General features: G+C 42.4%; 1 protein-coding gene across 4 annotated transcripts in view; it reads right to left on the bottom strand.

The window, feature by feature from the left end:
• The window catches only part of actn4 (actinin, alpha 4), a 67,918-nt gene that overhangs the window by 15,499 nt on the left and 32,820 nt on the right, over positions 1-19,599 (bottom strand). For 2 of the 4 annotated variants that reach the window (XM_061047220.1, XM_061047218.1), the window contains exons 2-8: positions 10,461-10,575; positions 9,572-9,691; positions 6,502-6,588; positions 5,139-5,226; positions 4,303-4,381; positions 3,980-4,061; positions 2,220-2,305 (exon numbers count right to left, since the gene is read on the bottom strand). In XM_061047220.1, the coding sequence (XP_060903203.1) occupies positions 2,220-2,305; positions 3,980-4,061; positions 4,303-4,381; positions 5,139-5,226; positions 6,502-6,588; positions 9,572-9,691; positions 10,461-10,575 (657 nt within the window). Of the gene's footprint in view, positions 1-407; positions 494-2,219; positions 2,306-3,979; positions 4,062-4,302; positions 4,382-5,138; positions 5,227-6,501; positions 6,589-9,571; positions 9,692-10,460; positions 10,576-19,599 lie in introns of all 4 variants that reach the window. The other 2 variants (XM_061047221.1, XM_061047219.1) reach the window with 1 other exon arrangement.

Below are 19,599 nucleotides of genomic sequence, written 5' to 3'. Positions count from 1 at the left end.
GAAGCCGAATAAGTCTGTTTTATTTCCCCTAAACCACATCGGTAGAAAGATCAAAGGTAGAGTTGAAATGATCTTAATACTGACAGGAGTTTTTAAGAAAATGAAGCCCAGACATTAAAGTCAAGTTAATCCATTTTAGGGAAACACAGTCGATGTGAAAAAGAAACAGAAGAATCAGAGAGTGTTTGTTGTTGTGTCAGGGTTCCCATCATCCTCACCTGCTCATATTCCCTGACTCACACATTTCTGAATCTACAGTAGCAGAGATTCTCTAAATCCTGCAGAAGATTGACCCCTGTGTGTGTGTGGGTTTAAACGTCGTGCCTGATGGAAACCCTGGAAGCTTCTTGTCTTTGCTGCGGCTGAGGTGTTATTAGTGTGAGTCTGCAGCGTGAGGAGGAGCTCACCTTCTGTGCGCCAGAGAAGGCGTGATAGAAGCAGGACACATAGGTCATTATGGCCTTCTCATCCGGCCGCAGCGTACCCACGATGTCTGAGCATCACCCAGCACCCAGCAGCACAGACAGAGGTTCAAAAAGACAGACAGACAGAGAGAGAGAGAGAGAGGCGGAGTGAAGCCAAAGCAACCCAAAACAAACAGCATGGTCCTCGCTCCAAACAGGAGGTGAGAGCGAGGGGAGATAAGATTCTCCCGCCGTTGGTCTTCAAGTTCCTCCTTTACGCCCCACACTGACTCCATGTCAGAGAGGACGAGGAGGACAGGTGTCCTTTCAGGAGAGTTCAGGGACACTGGAGCAGCAAAGCTCGAGGTTGGGACACAAACACACACTTAAGAGCTAAATGAAGCCTGAATCAGTGTGTTTATTCAAACTCTGATGATGCATGAAAATGAAGTACTGTGCTGGTAAAAGCAGTAGAAGCTGTTTTTAAACAAACCAAAACAACAACAACAACAACAGTAACTCGTTCAGGGAGAAGAAGCTGCACATTTAACAAGTCGACGCACACACACACACACTGCTGCACTCGAGCCCAGATCTATGTGTGTGTGTGTGTGCGTCTCCTGAGACCGCCGAGCTTCACAAACAAGTTCTGAACGGGCCAGAAATTAATTAAGAGGAAGAGGAGCAAAACAAGGAGACGCCTCAACTCAACTGGCTTCCTGTCGGAGGCCTTCAGGGGGAGGAGGGAGGAGGGAGGGAACATAAGAGAGGAGGAGGTGAAGGAGAGGGGAGAAAGAAATCTAGTCCAGATAACAGACTCATTTACAGTCAGAAATATTTAAAGCAATGCCTCCCTATGGAAAAGAGGTCGACCTTTGAACTCTGTTTCTCTCTGTGCAAACACTGCATGCAGTTGAACTATACAGAAACTTTGCCTGGCTGCACACACGATGTTAGAGGACGTACAAAGTCTGTCTGGTGTGTCTAAAAAAAAAGTGCTTCATAGACATCTGAGCTTTAACTTTAACAGCTGATCTCCACCATAGACTGTATGAAACATGGACGTCGTCTCAGTGACGTCGCCCATTGGTTTCTGACTCTACCTAACTTTTTATCAAACTAGAAACAGAGGTGGAGCAGAGGAGAGCTTTGGGACTCCTAGACAACAGGTACAGCAACAACACACCCGGCTGTCAGTCATCTCATCAACACCCCTAATTATGCAAATTATACAAAACTCCGACCTTCAATATAATAAGAAACAGATGATTTATTCACAGAGCAGTTCTTCTGATAAAGGAATGAGCTCTAAGACTCTAACTCTTTCTTGTATCAGGTTGTAGACATGTTTAATTCTGCTGTATAAACAGGATTTTAATATGGATGCTAATGCCTCAAGTGGACACTCGAGGAACTGCAGGTTTTTTTGCATTTTCCACATTTTTCATCCAAAAAAAACTGTTGCTTGATCTGCAGACTTCTTTTGTTTTTAGACTCAGTTTAACAAGAAAACATCTGAAAACACAGTTACCAGCACAGTTAACTTCACACTGTTTGTGTGTGTGTGTGTGTGTGTGTGTGTGTGTGTGTGTGTGTGTGTGTGTGTGTGTGTGTGTGTGTGTGTGTGTGTGTGTGTGTGTGGTTGTGTCCCAGTTCACCCAGTGTCCTTGCTGAGTCTCAGGGCTGAGCAGAGCTGTAGAGAGAGTGTGTGACGCCATGCTGGACAGGAAGTAGCACCTTGTTAGTAAAAGAGGAGGGGGTTCAAGCGCATGGCGAGGGCGAGGGGGGTGGGGTTTGGGGGGTTGGGGGGGGTACCTTCTGTGCTCCAGAGAAGGCATGGTAGAAACTGGACACATAAGTCATAATGGCTTTCTCATCTGGACGAGCAGTGTTCACAATGTCTACAGAGGGGAGACCGTGGTTATCAACACACACACACACATGTACACACATAAACAGGCAGGACATGAGATTATACACAACAGGACACACACTGATGCATCAAGCAGGCTGGCAAACAAATACACACACACATGTTTAACAAGCTTCTGCAGCCGAACACAGCCAGACAGGACGACTCTGAACGACATTCACAAAACAAAAACAAGACGACTGTACAAAGAAGGGTCAGACCAACGTGTCCCTGTACTGGAAACAACACTTCACACTGAGTTTAATTTATAACAAGAGAGACATTAAAATAGCAGCAGGGCTTCATCTTTATGTAATGAAACTATGTGAACAAGCTGGTGTGTTTTGATGAAGTTTATATCTGCGATGGATCTGTGATGAAGAGCTGGAGGGATAACTCGTTTTCCAGTTGAAACCAAATCATGTTTGTTTGCTTCAAAGCCAAAAAAAATGAGGTTTCATCAGGATTGTATAAATCATTTCAGACACAGTAAAAACTGTACTTGGCAAAACTTCAATCCAATTCATGATGAATCCTGTCACAATCATATTTATGCTGTATTTAATTTTCCTTTTTTTTAACCAGTAAGAATGTTAAGTTAAATCCTTGATGTATAAATCTCTTCCTATTCTTGTTTTTTTATATCTGAAGTGCTTATTTACTATGTATCTATTCTTATATTGTTTTATTTGCTTTGATAACATGCTGCTGTAACACCACAATTTCCCAGTTTGGGATTAATAAAGTAATTATTTTCTATTCTATTAAAATCAAAATGATTGCCTTTTGTCCCATCGTGCAGCCATAACACTAAAATACAAATCAAGTTGTTTTTTTATGTTTTTGAATGTGTGTGTGTGTGTGTCGGGGGGAGGGGGGAGGGGGGAGGGGGTTAATATGGCTTCTTAATATCACCCTAAGCCTTCAGTCTTTTAAATTGGTCTGCCCCTTCTTAGCACAGATTTAGACATCAACATCTTCTTTACTAAACAAAACATTAAGGGAGGAGGAACGAAGAGGTGAAGGAGAGGGGATGGAGGCTCCACTGGTCTTGAAGACAACCTACAGTAAAATCTCATAACAACAACAACAACAACAACAACAACAACAGAAGCTTCATTTACATGCACATCATCAACACTGTGACTGCTCAGAGAGAGAGAGGTGATGATGAGGTTCAGGTCATACTCTGTGTCATCTGATGTGACTGTGCAGCTTCTCTAACATGCACAGGAGACATCAGAGCAGCTTTACTGCACATCACGCTTCAGGTCAATGTTGTTTTTTTATCTCTGTTTTTACCTGTAAGAATCAAGTCGGGTTTCAGCTTCATTTATTTGAAATGAATCAGATAGAATTTAGACTTTATTTCACATTTTTAAAGAGATCTCCATACAAGTGAATTTGTCACCTGAGCTCCTTTTATAGTTTAAGAACCTGCCAACTCCACAATCTGTCAATGAAGTCATGAACTGAATACTGAGTCACTGTATGAGCAACAGTCATCGTGTTGTGTGCATGCAAACTCAGCAGATTATAGGAAACAGTCTGGATTTAAAATAGGGAATAAAAACACAAATTTACAGTAATAATAATAGAAATGATATCTTTAAAATCAACAGCAGAGAATCATAAACAAACTCGACAGTAGAGTCCAGCTTACCTTCTGCGTCCAACATCTTGGGGATGTCCAGGTGCTTCTCAGCCACCTCAAAGGCGTTGTTCAGATTGGTCACGGGGTCGTCCTAAACAAACGATCACAACGAGAAACGAGAGCAAACGTGCAATTTAGGAAAAGGTTACTGAAGGTTTATTTTATTATGAGCAAGTTAAGCATGTTTTAAAATGTGTGTGATCCAGAAGTTAAACAACTGATGAGGTCAGAGCATTGTGTGTGTGTGTGTGTGTGTGTGTGTGTGTGTGTGTGTGTGTGTGTGTGTGTGTGTGTGTGTGTGTGTGTGAGTGTGTGTGTGTGAGTGTGTGTACCTTTCTGAGGCTGTCGTAGTCGATGAGATCAGGTCTGTGTCTGTGGATCAGAGCGTTGAAGGCGAGGCCGTCCTTCCAGCTGTTAATGAGAACAGAAGAGTTGAACATCAGGCGGGATGGGGGGGTAACATGACATCATAGATTCTGATAATTCATCTCTAGCTTCTGTTCATCCTGTTCTCATGTGATTGAAGGCTGCTTGGTTTGGAACGCTCGACCCACAACGAGAGGAAAATACTTCTGACATTTATCCATGACTTTTGGAAAAGCTCATTTAAAAGATTAAAACTCGAGGAGCATTTCTTCGACCTGATCCAGACTAGTCTCATCACATTTACACATTATAATATTTTTTTATTTGTATTTACATTAATCTGTAACAATAGTGAAAAATGCTTCTGACTTTGCAGTGATGCAATGTTCCAGTTTGTCCAGCAGGGGGCAACCTTTCTACACTGTAGTAGCAGTTGATGTGCTGAATATGAAATGTTCCTGGACAGCACACATGCTTTCACAAAAACATGCTTTCATTCATCAGAGTGAGCTTATGATGACGCCTGCATACATCTACATGTTCACTAATAAACCACAAAGTGTTGTCTGCTCCTGTGTCTGTGTTTAACTACAACATCAGCATGTTTAACATCTGTCTGCTGCGTGTTGCAGCTCTGATCTCATGACAGCTAAACAAACTCTGATCTCTTTTATCAGCGTTACAGAGAAGAGTTTGACTGAACTTCTGTCAACAGCTTCCATCCAAGAACACCATTTACAACCCAGGTCAGACCTTAAAGTGTGTGTATTCCTGTGTGTGTGTGTGTGTGTGTGTGTGTTACCTAATGTGGAAGTTCTGCACATTGACATTCTTGTAGGGAGCGGTCTTCCTCTGGCACCACAAGAGGAGACCCTCCTTCGCAGAAGTCTCTGCAGTGAAGAAAAGACAGAGGCGGAAGAAGGAGAGGAGCAGCGATGAGAGAGAGAGAGGAAAAGAAAGAACACAGTGAAGAAATGTCTCTTCTTTACACTGAATCAAACTCTGGAAATGTTTTTATTGCATTAATGGTGCACAAACTCAGAAAGCTGCAGAGAGCTGCAGAGAGCCTAAATATAAAACCAGAGCTCTGGCAGTCAGAGGATGTTTTTGTTTACTGCCTGAGCCTGAACAAACATCAGATTCATATCAGTCGTTAATATGAGGAGTAAAAAAAAAACTGTGACTCAATATTCCTTTGCAGAGGTCCACACCCACCACAGTTAATTCAACACAGACTGTTTTAATTAGCAGCTTAAAGAGTCATCACAGCTCGGACTGAGACATCTTCCTTCTGCAGTCGACAGTCATGAAGCTCACTAGAGGCTAACATCACTTTCTACATGATGGAAGAGTTCGAGCTCGTTCACTGATTCAGTCTTTATTGAAATGATTTGATAAATGACGATGTTTCCTGTCTTTGACTTCAGCACCTTAAGATTAAAAACACTGTATTAATTATGCAACAACTCCTCTTCCTCATTGTGCAAGTACTACTTCACTGCTCCTCCTCCTTTTCATCACACCAGTCCTTCTCCTCTTTGCACTATTTCTCCTCCTCCTTTTCCTCTCTGTACTCCTCCTCCTGCAGCTCCTCCACCCAATACTAATAATACTACTAACCTAACCCTCATGACTCACATCAATAATGCTATAATAATAATAATAATAATAATAATAATAACTCTTTCCACAAGTGGAAGTGTACATACCTTGTATTATTCTATTATTGTATTTTTCTGCCCTTTATTTAACTGATGTACATATGTTTGATTTTTAACTTTGTCTTATTTTTGATAATCATATTCCTGTTTCTTCCCCCATGGGGGATCAATAAAGTTTATCTTTATTAATATTTCTGCCCTCACTTTGCTCCTAGCTCTGACTGCTTGCACATCATCCTCAGTCTTAGAGTTGATGTAGTTAGCTCTCATGTAGAAGAGACCTGTTTTTTATCCTGGCTGTATCCCATCACTACTGACCCCCTGTTAGTCTGTGTGGATGGTTTTCATGTCTTTTTACTTCCACTCTACTTCCTACAAAATCCATCGTCAGCTCTCCTGCACAACATGAATCTAGTAAAAAAACACGTCAGTCTGCTGCGGCTGCGCTCCTCAGCACAGTTGTTCTGTGCTCTTTCAAATGAAACGGGCGGTAACAAGTCGTACCTTCTACAGAGATGTCCTGGATGGCGAAGCGGAGGATGATGGTCCAGATCATTCCCAGGGTCATCTTTGCATTTCCATCCACGATTTCTGCACACACACACACACACACACACACACACACACACACACACACACACACACACACACACACACACACACACACACACACACACACACACACACACACACACACACACACACACACACACACACACACACACACACACACACACACACACACACACACACACACACACACACACACACACACACACACACACACACACACACACACACACACACACACACACACACACACACACACACACACACACACACACACACACACACACACACACACACACACACACACACACACACACACACACACACACAAACCAAATCATTGTTTCTGTGTTGCATCAAGATTCACTCTGGATCATGAACCTCGTCTAACACTTCTGTTGTTTTTGTTTTTTTACAACCTTACATCTGCTGCTTCTTCTAACAACGCCAACACACCCACACACAACTGTGCACTCTCCACAGCTGACCAATCTCCCGCTCTCGTGTTACTGTGGTACTTACACACTGATTCCTTTCATAGAATACAGGAAGTCTTTTTTTTTTTTTTAGATTTTCATCAGTTTAAAACACATTATATGTCCCTGTGGGGTCATTCTAAAGCACGCCATTCACTGGTTTCCTGCTGATATACTGTCCACTATATGAACGAGGAGATAAAGAAAATACAATCACTTTTTGTTTTTGTAAGAAAATGTTTCACATGTACAGAGGTACATCGGTATTTAACCTCTTGAAAAGAGAGATTCCATTTCTAATTGACACGTTATTGACCTTAAAGGTTGGATTCTTGTCCTGAAAACGATGATTTATTCCTTTGATTTTAAGGAGAAATACTCGTCTAACCTTTACAAACCTATTGAGCAGAGTGAAAATATGAACTGTCTGGAACATTGTAATGATTATATCAGGTTTCCCATCACGATCACAGATATCTCTCAGCTTAATGAGCTCACAGACAAACAGAGATCAGGACAGGAAGGCATGCGGTGCAGGTTAGATTCCACTCATAGTTCAAATGTTCAGACTTTCTCATGCTTCATCTTCCAGTGTATCAATCACCGCCTGGATGTCAGCTGTCAGCTGTGAATTTGTACCAACATGGTTTTCATTCTTCGTTGCTGCGTTTAGTATCCACGTCTTTCACTTCTGTAGTTCTGATCTGCTGAAGTCTTCTGTGCTTCACTTTTTAATGAGTGATAAATCAAAGACTAATTCTCTCTTCAGTAAAGTCTTGTCACCTCTGTGGTTATATTGAAAGCAGAAAGGTTGAAGTCTAAAGTCCTGATGAACCAGGAAACGTCTCTTAAACGACCTCTGACACAGAAGAGTGAAGGACTTCCTCCTCTCTCATCTCACTAACAAGCTTTAGTGATGTCACACCACAGGATTTCATTGGAGGTCGAGATAAAAAGAGACGAGATGATTCCAGCGCGCCAAAGTCAATTTAAGACTGTTCAAAGTTTATCCTGAGTACATGATAAATGTGGTGAACACACATAATACGACGATTCTGACATTAAATCCTGATGTGATCCGATGTGTAAAGCCCTTTTTAAAACGGTGTTTCTCTCTGCCAATTTCCAGAAGATGACCTTCAGTGGGCTGCTTTCATTAAAGGCCAGAATCAGACTTTGTATTGTGTGTGTGTGTGTGTGTGTGTGTGTGTGTGTGTGTGTGTGTGTGTGTGTGTGTGTGTGTGTGTGTGTGTGTGTCTGTGTGTGTGTGTGTGTGTGTGTGTGTGTGTGCAGGATTGCAGGATTTTGGCCAAGTTTATTTTCGATTCTCTTCAGGGTGAGAAGTGTCAACTTGCAGAAATAACGTTTGTCCTGATGGAGCAGTAGAGAGGTCACTCTGCTCCAGCTGACCCTGACACACACACGCTAACCCACACACACACACACTCACACTCACACTCACACACGGCTGTTTCTAAGTGTTTAGCTGCACAGCCTCAGATGCAGCAGAACAGAGGAATACATATAAGGAGGCGTTTTATTGTCGTTTAACCTGCTAAGTGTTATGTTGCATTTTTAAAAGTCAACAAATCAGAGCCCAAAATATCTGCACACTTGTGTACTCATAAGTGTAATCTAACACTTGTACTCAGGTCACTCTGAGCTGCAGAGACATTAATGGATAAGTCAACTTTGTGCCCCAGAGATCCTCCCGTGTAGGAGTGAGATATCTACACATGAAGTGTCCTTGTCCTTTTGTTTCTTGAAAAATAGCAGATTAACTCAATATAAGGCTGTAGTTCTGCTGCTGCTGGTTCAAATATTGCTCCTGAACATCAGCGTTCAGTTCATGCAGGAGATAAAAAAAAGAGTCTGTCTGACTCTGGAAGATCAGTGAGAGGTGCTGTGACCTTTTCATTTATTAATCCAGGGTCAAAGGTCACTTCATGTTGATGTGGATTAAACACAAAGATTGAAAACCTGAAGGGGCCACACATTTTAAAGAAATTCATTTATAGTTTTCACAGTGAAAACCGGTGACTGAAGTGGTGTTTGGTGCGTTTTTGAGGTATCTGACGTTCATGTGGAACATGTTTAATATTTCACTCTGTTCGGGGATCTTTGTTTGATGACTCTGAGTTTGACCTTTTACCCTCAGGTCGTCGTTTTAGAGCTCCTGTGAGGAAGACTAAAAGACTCCAGGTCTCATTTTTACCAAGTGCAATTAATAAGTTAAACAACAATTAGCTATTTGTTGCTCTTTTTGCACTTGAATTGCACATTTGCAAACCTCCACTGTGCACTTTAATAACTTGAATTTCCAGTCTGGTACGGGCTCTTGACTGATTTTATTGCGCTGTTTTTATATTTTGCTGTGTTGTCTGATTTTTTTTAAAATTTATTTTGGTCCATGTTTTTATGCTGATGTTGTCCTTGTGTTTTCTTCTCTTCTGTGTGCTCCTGTTGCAATGCAAATTTCCCCTGGTGGGACAATAAAAAAATCTGAATCTGAATGACTGCAGGCTTACCCTCTGCTCCGATAGAGACCAGTTTGACTCCCTTGCTGGCGATGAAGTCCAGAGCTTTATTGACATTGTTGATCTTGTGGACCCTCATCTTTCCTCGCTCGGGCTTGGGTAACCGTTCTCCTGCAGACACACACACACACACACACAAACACACACACACACACACACACACACAGGGGAACAAGCACAAAGTGAGTGAGTGATGTAGCTCCTGCGGTGTTTCCACGGGCTCAGCAGAACGACTCTCAGTCAGGAAGCTAACGTTACAGCGGGGATGTCAGCATCACGCGCAGCAGAAAAAAAGAGCTGACATAAATGTGAATAAAAAATCTGCACCGAGTCAAAAGTTCATTACGGGGTCACAGCAGTCCAAAAATTCATCTACCCCCGCCAAGAGGAACCATTCACTGCTGCAACCCCGTAATTAAACCCAAGAAACCCCAGAGAGGATCTACAGTATCTCTCACAGATACAGCAGATCTGCAGCAGCAGGGTGTTCCTCCTGTTTTTTAATAAACGTCTCAGATCTGAGGTTAGAAAGTGAACGACCACGCCCTGCAGAGGACACAGACGCTGCACTACTTCAACATCTGAGAACATTTTTCACTCTGACAGACAGCTCGGGGGCAGCTTTGAAACTCCGGCCCCTGCTCAGTGAAATACGAGTGTGTGTGTGTGTGTGTGTGTGTGTGTGTGTGTGTGTGTGTGTGTGTGTGGAAGTGTGTGTGTGTTGGACGGCTTCCTTGTGAACATTAATCTGATATCACAACAGCCACTTAAGTTTAATTAAAAACTTAGGACTAGTTTGCTGGTGACTCAGAGCTTTCTGCAGATGATGATGATGATGATGATGATGAAGATGATGATGATGATGAAGATGATGAGTTACCTGAGATGACCTCCAGCAGCAGCATGAGTTTGAGTCCATCTCTGAAGTCCTCCTCGATGTTCTCGATCTGCGTTCCGGATTTCCTCAGGTGGGAGTTACACCAGGCAGTGAAGGTCTGAGGGAGAACACAAAAACAGGAGAAGGGGGGGAGAGGGGAGGGGGGAGGGGGGTTATTATTCTGTGTTTTTTCAGCTTTTCATGACAATAAACATCTTTGAATTGAAAAAATAAATCACAGAAATCTGAATTGAATAGACGGGAAAAGGAGGTCAGAGAGCGGCTTTTTGAAAAACCAGGAAGCGGCCCGAAGAAAAGGGGGCGGAGACAGACGTTGTTATGACACAATAGAAATAAGAACATCGAGTGATCTCGGAAAAAAAAACATTCTCAACAAAATGTCAAACACGTGAAAATGTTTCTGCTCGCAGTTCAACGCTGAATAAAATCAACACACGAGCTAACGAAGTCAAAAACCTCTTTTTCATGACTCACTCACACACTTTCTCTCCTCAGTCTTTCATTTGGCTTCTATCTCACTGTGGAAATAATTCACCTGTGGACTAGAGCTGTCAATAAATACCAGGATTTAATACGAAGTTTAATACGATCCTAGTCAAAAATAGGTTATATAAATCCCTCTTTTGTTACCATGGGAACAGAAGTCGAAGTCTGCTAATTTTGGGTCATTTCCTTTTTATTCATTACCAAAAATGTCAAGCTAACTGTCTGCATTGCAAACATTTCAGTATCGGAACATTTCCCATCGCTCTCGCTCTCCATCTTTTGGTTAAAAATACGACAGATGATCCGTGTGTTTTAATCTAAAGCTGAAAACTATCAGTCATTTAAAAAAACAGTGAATGTGTTGTTCTGAATCAGTGTGTATAAAAAGTATTCCAAATATGTAATTATGAAACATTTTGACAACCTTCCTGTGGTCCCAAACAGGAAACATATCCTCGTCTTTGTGAGATGAAACTAAACTGGGTTGTCTCGTTACCAGTAATCCAAACTCTGTTACAATATTAGAAAAACATTGAATCACATCGTAACTGTTTTTCGATACCATGGCAACAAATATCAAAGTCCTGAGCAGCTGATACTCAATAATATCTTCCACCTTTAAGTTTTGACAGTTTGAATAACACAAATACTTTGGGATCTTTTATGAGAAACCAAAAAGACAAACTGCAGCTCTCTCTCTCTCTCTCTCTCTCTCGGCAGCTTTGGATAAATCATGATGACTGCAGCTTCAGTACTTTGCGATGCTATCGATCATTAAGACAACAGAGGTCAGATCAACATCTGGTATCAAAAAGAATTGCGTCCAAAATGTTGACAACTTTAAAAAGATCAAAGATTCAAAGCCTGACGCTTCCAGAGGTTTATGAGAAACTCGACCGTTGATCTCTAAAAAGGAGACGAGTCAAACATCTGAGATCAGAGTGATTCAACATCCTGATGGCAAAAAAACAAATCACAGACGCACATCAGTATCTGCCTGGCCTCCACGTTTGAGTTCTTCATATCATTTGATTGTGAACTTTGGGAGCGCTCTGCAGCGACGAGGGCACGGGACTGTCACGCCACGCTGCAGAAATCTCAGCTATGGCACATCATCAATCAACGTGTCCAAACACGGCAAGGCTTTTTTTTTTTTTTTTCTGGCTTCTTACATAATTTAGGGGAAGAGCGTAAAAATGCCAAGCGACCAAAAATACATGTTGAATGTCGGGCTGGTGCTCGTATTTCACATTGACAAACTGGCATCTTTGAAATGTCACGACGTCCTGCAAGGGAAACGACTTCTAACCAGCACCAAGCACAGAGAGCTTTGTGTTGTTTCACTGAACAGAACAGTGAATATCTTCAGAGGGAACATGCAGAATGTGGAGGGAGAAATAAGGAAGGCAGACGTTAAATCTCCAGCAGGAATGTGGAATAAACGGTCTTTTTTTAACAATGCAGACGCCTGCTGAAATGTTCATTCAAAGGTTTTTATATCAGTGTCATGTTGTCAGTTCAGAAGCTTTAAGGAGGATTTTCAGTTTCCCTTCAGTTGTATCATCTTTGCACATTAAACATCTTTAGCAGACTCTTTCTGGTCGACTTTGTGGGCGTGTTTCCAGGAAGTGGTTGAGTGCTGAGTGTGGTCAAATCCCACGATTCATTCAAGCATCGAGCACGCTCTCAGGGAGTCGGCTTGTCACCTCTCGAGTCGCCTCCTATCACACTTTTTATTTATTTTTTAAACGTAAAATGTGATGAGAAGCCGACGTGAGGAGTGACGCAGTGAGGCAATTTAACAGGAAATCTCTGGAGAGCGCTCAAACCTTTTTTTTTTAATTGAAATATCAAAATTAGAAAAAAACATCGATTCAATAATTGTATCACACGAGTGAAGAAGACGAGGATTCATTGTGGTGTCATTAGAAACTCGTGGACTCTAAATTGATGACATCACACATGTAACACTTTCTGTGTTTGACAGAAATATAAAATCAGCTAAATGACTCTCAGTGTTCTTCCACCTCCTCTCTGTCTGCCCCTCCTGCTCGGTGTAAAAAAAGAAAAAACATTATGACAGGGCGCTGCTCGCTGCCCTGCCCCTCTCCCCACTGGCCCACTGTGACCACCGGCACAAAGCGCCCATTGAGCCTCGTGGATAATAGCACCCTTCAGCCCCCTGTGCTCTCCCCTCCGCAGCCCACTCTGGCTCTGTGACCCTCCCCCAGACCGTCCCATACCAGCCCCCAACACACAATCATACATGTATATATAGAGAGAGAGAGGGAGGGAGAGGAGGGGGGGTCCCATCCTGAGACCGGACCAGGACCAGGACCCACTGTGAGGACGGAGAGGAGGGGGGAAGGGGAGGGGGGGATACGTTTCAGATAAACAAACAGACATACAGAGAGAGTAAAGGGGAGCAAGAGTGAGGAGGGAGGGGGAGTGGAAAGATAATGCCCCCCTGTACCCCCCCCCCCCACACACACACACACACACACTCAGATTTAACAACAATGCAGCAGGAAATGGCACGGCAACGACAGGAAGCTTCAGCTCAGTTTAGCACAATCGGAGAGAAGCAGCTTCATCACAGTCACCGACTCAAAACTGAAAAAACAAAGTCAACCTTCCAGCACGGCTCAGGCAGAGGAGAGGGTACGTTGTGTTTAAAGTTACTAACCCAAGACTTCAACATCTTCAAACAGAAGTTACTGTCGCTTAACGTCGATGGTTTAAAGACGCTGTACACGAGTCGAGTAGCTCGTCCATGTGGAGGTGGAAGGAGTAACAGAAATATCAAATTTACTTTAAAGCAAGAGAAGACGATATGGATGCAAGATTAAAAAAAACAGATTAAATGTTGTTGTCAATCAAAGTGGATATAACAACCCGATGAAATGCTGCCATGTCTCGAGCTGCTGACTGTCCAGTAATCAAACTGAACTTAGTAAAAAGGACTGTTCTCAGGTCGCACTTTTCTAGTCACCTGACCCTCAGAGTGCTTCCTACAATGTTTATATGACACACATTCACCCCGTTCACACACCAGTCCATCACTTACTAATCCCATTGTTGTTTATTTGGATCCCCCATTAGCCACTACCTAAGTAGCGACTACTCTTCCTGGGGTCCACTCATACAAACATGAATTTAAAATCCACACAAATTAAATTATAAAAAAAAAAAAAGAAAAGTCCAAGACGGAACAGAAAAAGACAAAAATAGAAACAACACAATGTCAGGCAAAGTACAAATCAAGAACACCATTCATACATATTTGCACGCTGCAGGAGCTGGGCATCAAACCCCCAACCTTCAGACCACCGCTCACAGATTTAAAGAGCGTGTTTGTGAACGTGAACTGCATCAGAGTGCAGCTTTCAATCAGGACGGAGGCTGCTGGGAGTGGTGACGAGCTGCAGAGAAACTACAACCAGCGACAGGTTCAGACCTGCACACACAACGCTGCAGATCACAAAGACGACACGCTTTCATCCCCGCCCTGCAGGGTCACAGGCAAAGACCCCCAAGCTGTCCCTTCAAAGGACACTTCAGCCTCTTATCAGCAGAGTCTGATCGAGCCCTGTGAGCAGGCCAGTGAAATGTTGTCATGTTGTTTAAAAAAAGATACAATCTCTGTTTGGTCAGATTTTATAATATCAAAAGGAACCAAAGCTTAAAAAAAAGTTCAGATCTTCAGGAGTTAATGTCACCAAAAGCTGTCGAAGGGAAAGAAAGAATGTGCAGGAAGGATTGAGATGATGGTATCGTGACAGCCGACTGTCCATCAGGCTGTTCTGAGAACAATAAAACCTCTGCTGAATTCTGTTCAGATGGGTTTTTTTTGTGCGGGGGGGAAATGCAGCATGCCTCAGCGTATCTGCTGTCATTCAAGGACATCAAGGTGTGGTGTTGCTGTGAGGCTGGAGCGAGCACAGACACACACACACACACACACACAGATTACAGCTCAGACTGAGACAGGAACACGCTGAAGCAAAAAAAAAAAAAGCAGATGGAACAATTCTGCTTTTAAACATTTTACTCTCTCACTCTGAAACTTCCTCCATCTTGCTGCGTGTACTTCCTGTCCGTTATCTCTCAACACTGCGACACTGATTCACTTATCATCATGTGATATCTGAGGACAGTCGGGCATTCATTTTTCAATAAAGCTCAGATTGAAGTCATTCAGCTTGAGACGTTACAAACAACTATTATCAAATATTCAAGGTCGGGCTGGGTCCTATTTGGACATATTTTGGGCGTTTAAATATTTCATAGATACAAAAAGTCTTTGGAAACGCTTCGTGGACGTTCAGCCAGCAGCTGGGGAAATGGACTGAAATGATTTCAAAGTAATCCTCTGGGACAACTCGGCAAAGAAGGTCCAAACTCTGACTCTCAAAATAACAGATATAATATAATATAAAATCACTCCAGAGATATAAACTTATTCCTGTTAAAAGCACAAATGAAGAACTTTCATTTGACCCCTCAAACAGGAGGTCGATTTGTTTACTGCTTGTTAACTTAAGAGTCCTATAATAACACAAATAAACTGAGCAGGCATAATAAAGCAGAAACTCTCTTCTGTTTTTTTAATCAATGGAGTCTGGTTCACTTTGTTACGAGTTAATGTAGCTGCTTTAAATAACACAATACCAGATAACCATTTAGAACCAGAAATGTTATAAATCTGAGTTTTTTAAGGTATATTTTTGGATTTGTATGCTTTTCTTTTTAAAGATAGGACAGAGGATAGAGTCAGAAATCGAGGAAGGACAAAGTGGGCGGTGACATGCAGGAATGGAGCCATAGGTTGGATTCGAACCCAGGACGCCAGCTTATAGGACTGAAGCTTCCCGACATGGGCAGAAAACCTACTTTTAATTTAAATTGCCCAGTTTTTTGGGTGGTGAGTTAAAGTCTTAATATGTGATTATTCACACTTAAATGTAGAAATCAAGTCTATCCTCTGAAAATAACTCTGTGAGTCATGACTGTCTACAATGGGTGTAACACCCGAGTCCCACTGTCTGTGATGTTTTCAGAGTTTTCAGAGTCCTATCTTCACTTTGTTTACATCGCCAGGACGGCCGGCTGACTCCTCCCCTCGTGAATAAAAGTTGTTTAATTGAGGGACTAGAGAAAAGAAGAATAACATACTGTACTCACTGATTAACTGTGTTTCTAGATCACGCTCATTTCAGGTAAATTTACATGCAGTGTGAAGATACGAGCATAATAAAGATCGCTAGCATTAGCATGCTAACACAACAATGCAGCGCCAGTTGTTTTGATTTCATGCTGGTGCTCAAGGGCGACATCTGCTGGATCAAAAAATCACATATAAAGCCTTTAATGTAAAATCCCTGCTGATGTATTTTGAGTGATGCATCTTGAAGGTCGGTGAAGTTGCACCATGAAATGATTCTGAAGGTCATCAACTTTGTGAAATGAAAAGTGAGCTGACCCTAATTCTTTGCAGCGAGTTAATGAAGCGAAGAGGACGGGGTGAAGTGAAGCCTTGTTAAAGCTGGCGCTCTGTGTTGGCTACACAAACATCAGTTCAGACGTTTTGAGACGGGGAGGATTTCTGACCTGAGCTCAGGACACACATAACAAGCTGAAGGCTGTGTGGGAAGCAGCCGAGGCAAAGCTGGCTCTGTGAGTGTTAAGAAGGTTTTACATTGGAGGCATGAAGCTCTTATCCTCGGGTATCTATTACATAACTGCTGTAACCGCTGTACAGTGAAGAACATCCTCTCAGTTATCATCACCGCTGGAACGTAACGCTTTAAACCTTCACATGTGATCACGACGAGGAGGAGATGTTTAAGCTGCTTTGGCAGTTTTTAAACATATTAACGACAGATAAACCAAAGACTTTAAATAATCATGATGTAGCTACAGCTGATGCACAAACATATCCATCCCATGTGTGGCGTTTTGTAGGGAAGATATTCATTTCACAGCATCAAGTTTTTGTTGATAATCAGAAGAAACAGGAAAGAAATGCTGTACGTTTGCTTCCCAGACAGACCGGTACACACTGACTTTAGCCATCAAGATCACAGCTGACCCTCTGCACCCCCTTTGGTCAGAGTATGAACTCTTGAATTCAGGGCGCAGGTACAGAATGCCCAGGATGAGGACTAAAAGAGGCATTACATCCTTTGTACCGCGCAGTATTCAGCTGCTTAATAAGAACTGATTCTACAGGACGAACTCGGCACTCTGCACTTTATTTAACTTGCTGAAATCCCTCATTGAATCATGTGATGCTTCAGTGTGTTTTTATGTGTTCTTATGTGCTGTCCTGTAAATGTTTGTTTGTATTGTGTTTTTTATGCTCTCTGTGCAAGGCAAATTCCCCTAGGGGCAATAAAGGTTTCATTCATTCAAAAATTCAGATTTAGACGCCAACTGTGGATTTGAAGACTCAAGGTCAGAGGGTAACTCCGACTCTGATGAAAAAACTCCTAAAAAAATCTTGTGGTTTTAGGAGTGAGCTGCATGTGTGAACACAAACAGCTGAAGTTGTATGACCCATGCAGGAAAAATATGGATTCTCAGTGAGCAAGCGGGCGGAGATTATGACTTTAAATCACGGGACCGGTGCGATCTCCATGCAAGACGCTCCACACTCTTTTCCACGCACTCGCTGATACTCTGAATATGTCCAATTATATGTTGATATAAAAAGGGCAAAAACAACAACTGTCATCTAGTGTTGGACTCTTTTTCCAACTCCAACATGGAGCGGGCGGTCCTGAAATTTTGCAATGTGTGTAAACATCTATAACAGTGCTGATGTGAAGCTGAAGAGGGACACATGGGTGTTTGAGCGTTCAGGTCATCAGGGTGCAGGATTCTCTGTGACCTGTGAAGAGTGTGTGTGTGTGTGTGTGCGCGCGTCTGGTAGTAGTTTAGCGTTCTGGCAGATATACTACTGTCTCCACACTGCTTTACTGCTGCACGAGTGTGAGACGGAGAGGGAGCTTAATGGGGTCTAATGGGGTCAGCTGTTTGATCTCTCTTCTCAAACACACACACACACACACACACATATATATATGAGCACATGTACGGGAGTCATCAGGATGACCTCAGCAGTCTTTCAACTCTGATCTCTTACTGTGCTTACAGGGTCAAAGGTCAGGGTTCAGATATCAATCGTGTGAATGCGACTTAAACCATTCAAACACTATGGGTGTGATGACATTGGGGTCATCTCTGTGGGTCTTAGTAACACTTGTGATACGTTGATTGTGGTGTTGAGATGTTCCAGACTTAAATCTGGTAAACACTAGGATTAGATAACTGTTCCTGTTTCTCTCTATTCAGAGCCACACCTAAAACCTTTATCTGCTTACATGAGTCTTAATGTTTTATGTGCAACCTCAAGTTCATCAGAGTTAACTCAGACCGCAGTCCAAACATCATTTTAATGACCTGAGTCACATTATAAATCTCAGTTGTGTGTTTTTAAGGACGATGATGATGTGACATTTTCAAATCCCCCCCCTATCCTTACAAAACAAATAAAACATCTTTAACAAGCGAACAAACATGGACGCCACACCTTAGACAAGAATGTGCTCAAGAGACACACAAATTACATCTTGCCACACACACACACACACACACACACACACACCAGTGTACAGCTCTCTGATACTCTATTTATAGATTCAAAGCATGCACACACCAATTATCCCCACACCCATTTTCCTAATGCATAGGCAATTTTCTGACTATATAGGTGCTTTATTCTCAAGAGTACACACACACACACACACGCACACACACACACACACATTCAGGGTGTGTCTTCCTACACCTGAGAAGAATGATTCAAGTTGAACACTGTTATTGCTCAACTGGCAAACATTTCTCTGCATGACGTCAGTTGTGTAAATGTGTGTGTATGTGTGTGTGTTGTCTTTATCACACACACCCTTTTCCTTCCCTGGTGAGCTCACTCTGAAAGAGACTCTGCACATGACAGGCTGTTTGTGTGGCAGCTCGTCTCGTTCCTCATCGACAGGCGCTCTTTCACCGACCAAAAGAAACCAAACATACTTTCAACAAACACCTTCTCACTTGTGTCAAATCAGATTTGATTATATCTTTCATAGAAGTGACACAGTGAATACCGGGAACAGCCAGTGATGATGCAAACACACACACACAGCAACACACACACACACAGCAACACATTTTCTCTGATTCAAGGTCTACATCGACGTGATTCATTTATTCTCAGCACTTCTCACAGTCTAACACCCAAGGTCTCCCACATATTTATACACTCACACATAACCTGCAGATTCAGAACACAGGCTCTCTCTGCACACGGCCAGGACATGTGCTTAATCTAATCTTTCTCCCCGCTACATCCAGATTCTATTATGAGATGAAGCTGCTCAAACAACTTTCTGTGAACACTTTGCACACTGATCATTTGAACTTTTTAGAGAGTGTGGTTTGAATTAATTAGGCTCGCACTGTTCATCCTGCACACTGTGTGCTTCTGCTGCAGATCGAAATCTTCAAATAGAGCATCAACAACAACGCTGCTGCAACATCCTGAGAGAGTGAAAATATAACAATTTAGAGAAAC

Source organism: Labrus mixtus, chromosome 9 (assembly GCF_963584025.1).
Source record: "Labrus mixtus chromosome 9, fLabMix1.1, whole genome shotgun sequence".
Lineage (NCBI taxonomy): Eukaryota > Metazoa > Chordata > Actinopteri > Labriformes > Labridae > Labrus > Labrus mixtus.
This window is presented reverse-complemented; position numbering and strand designations above follow the sequence as displayed.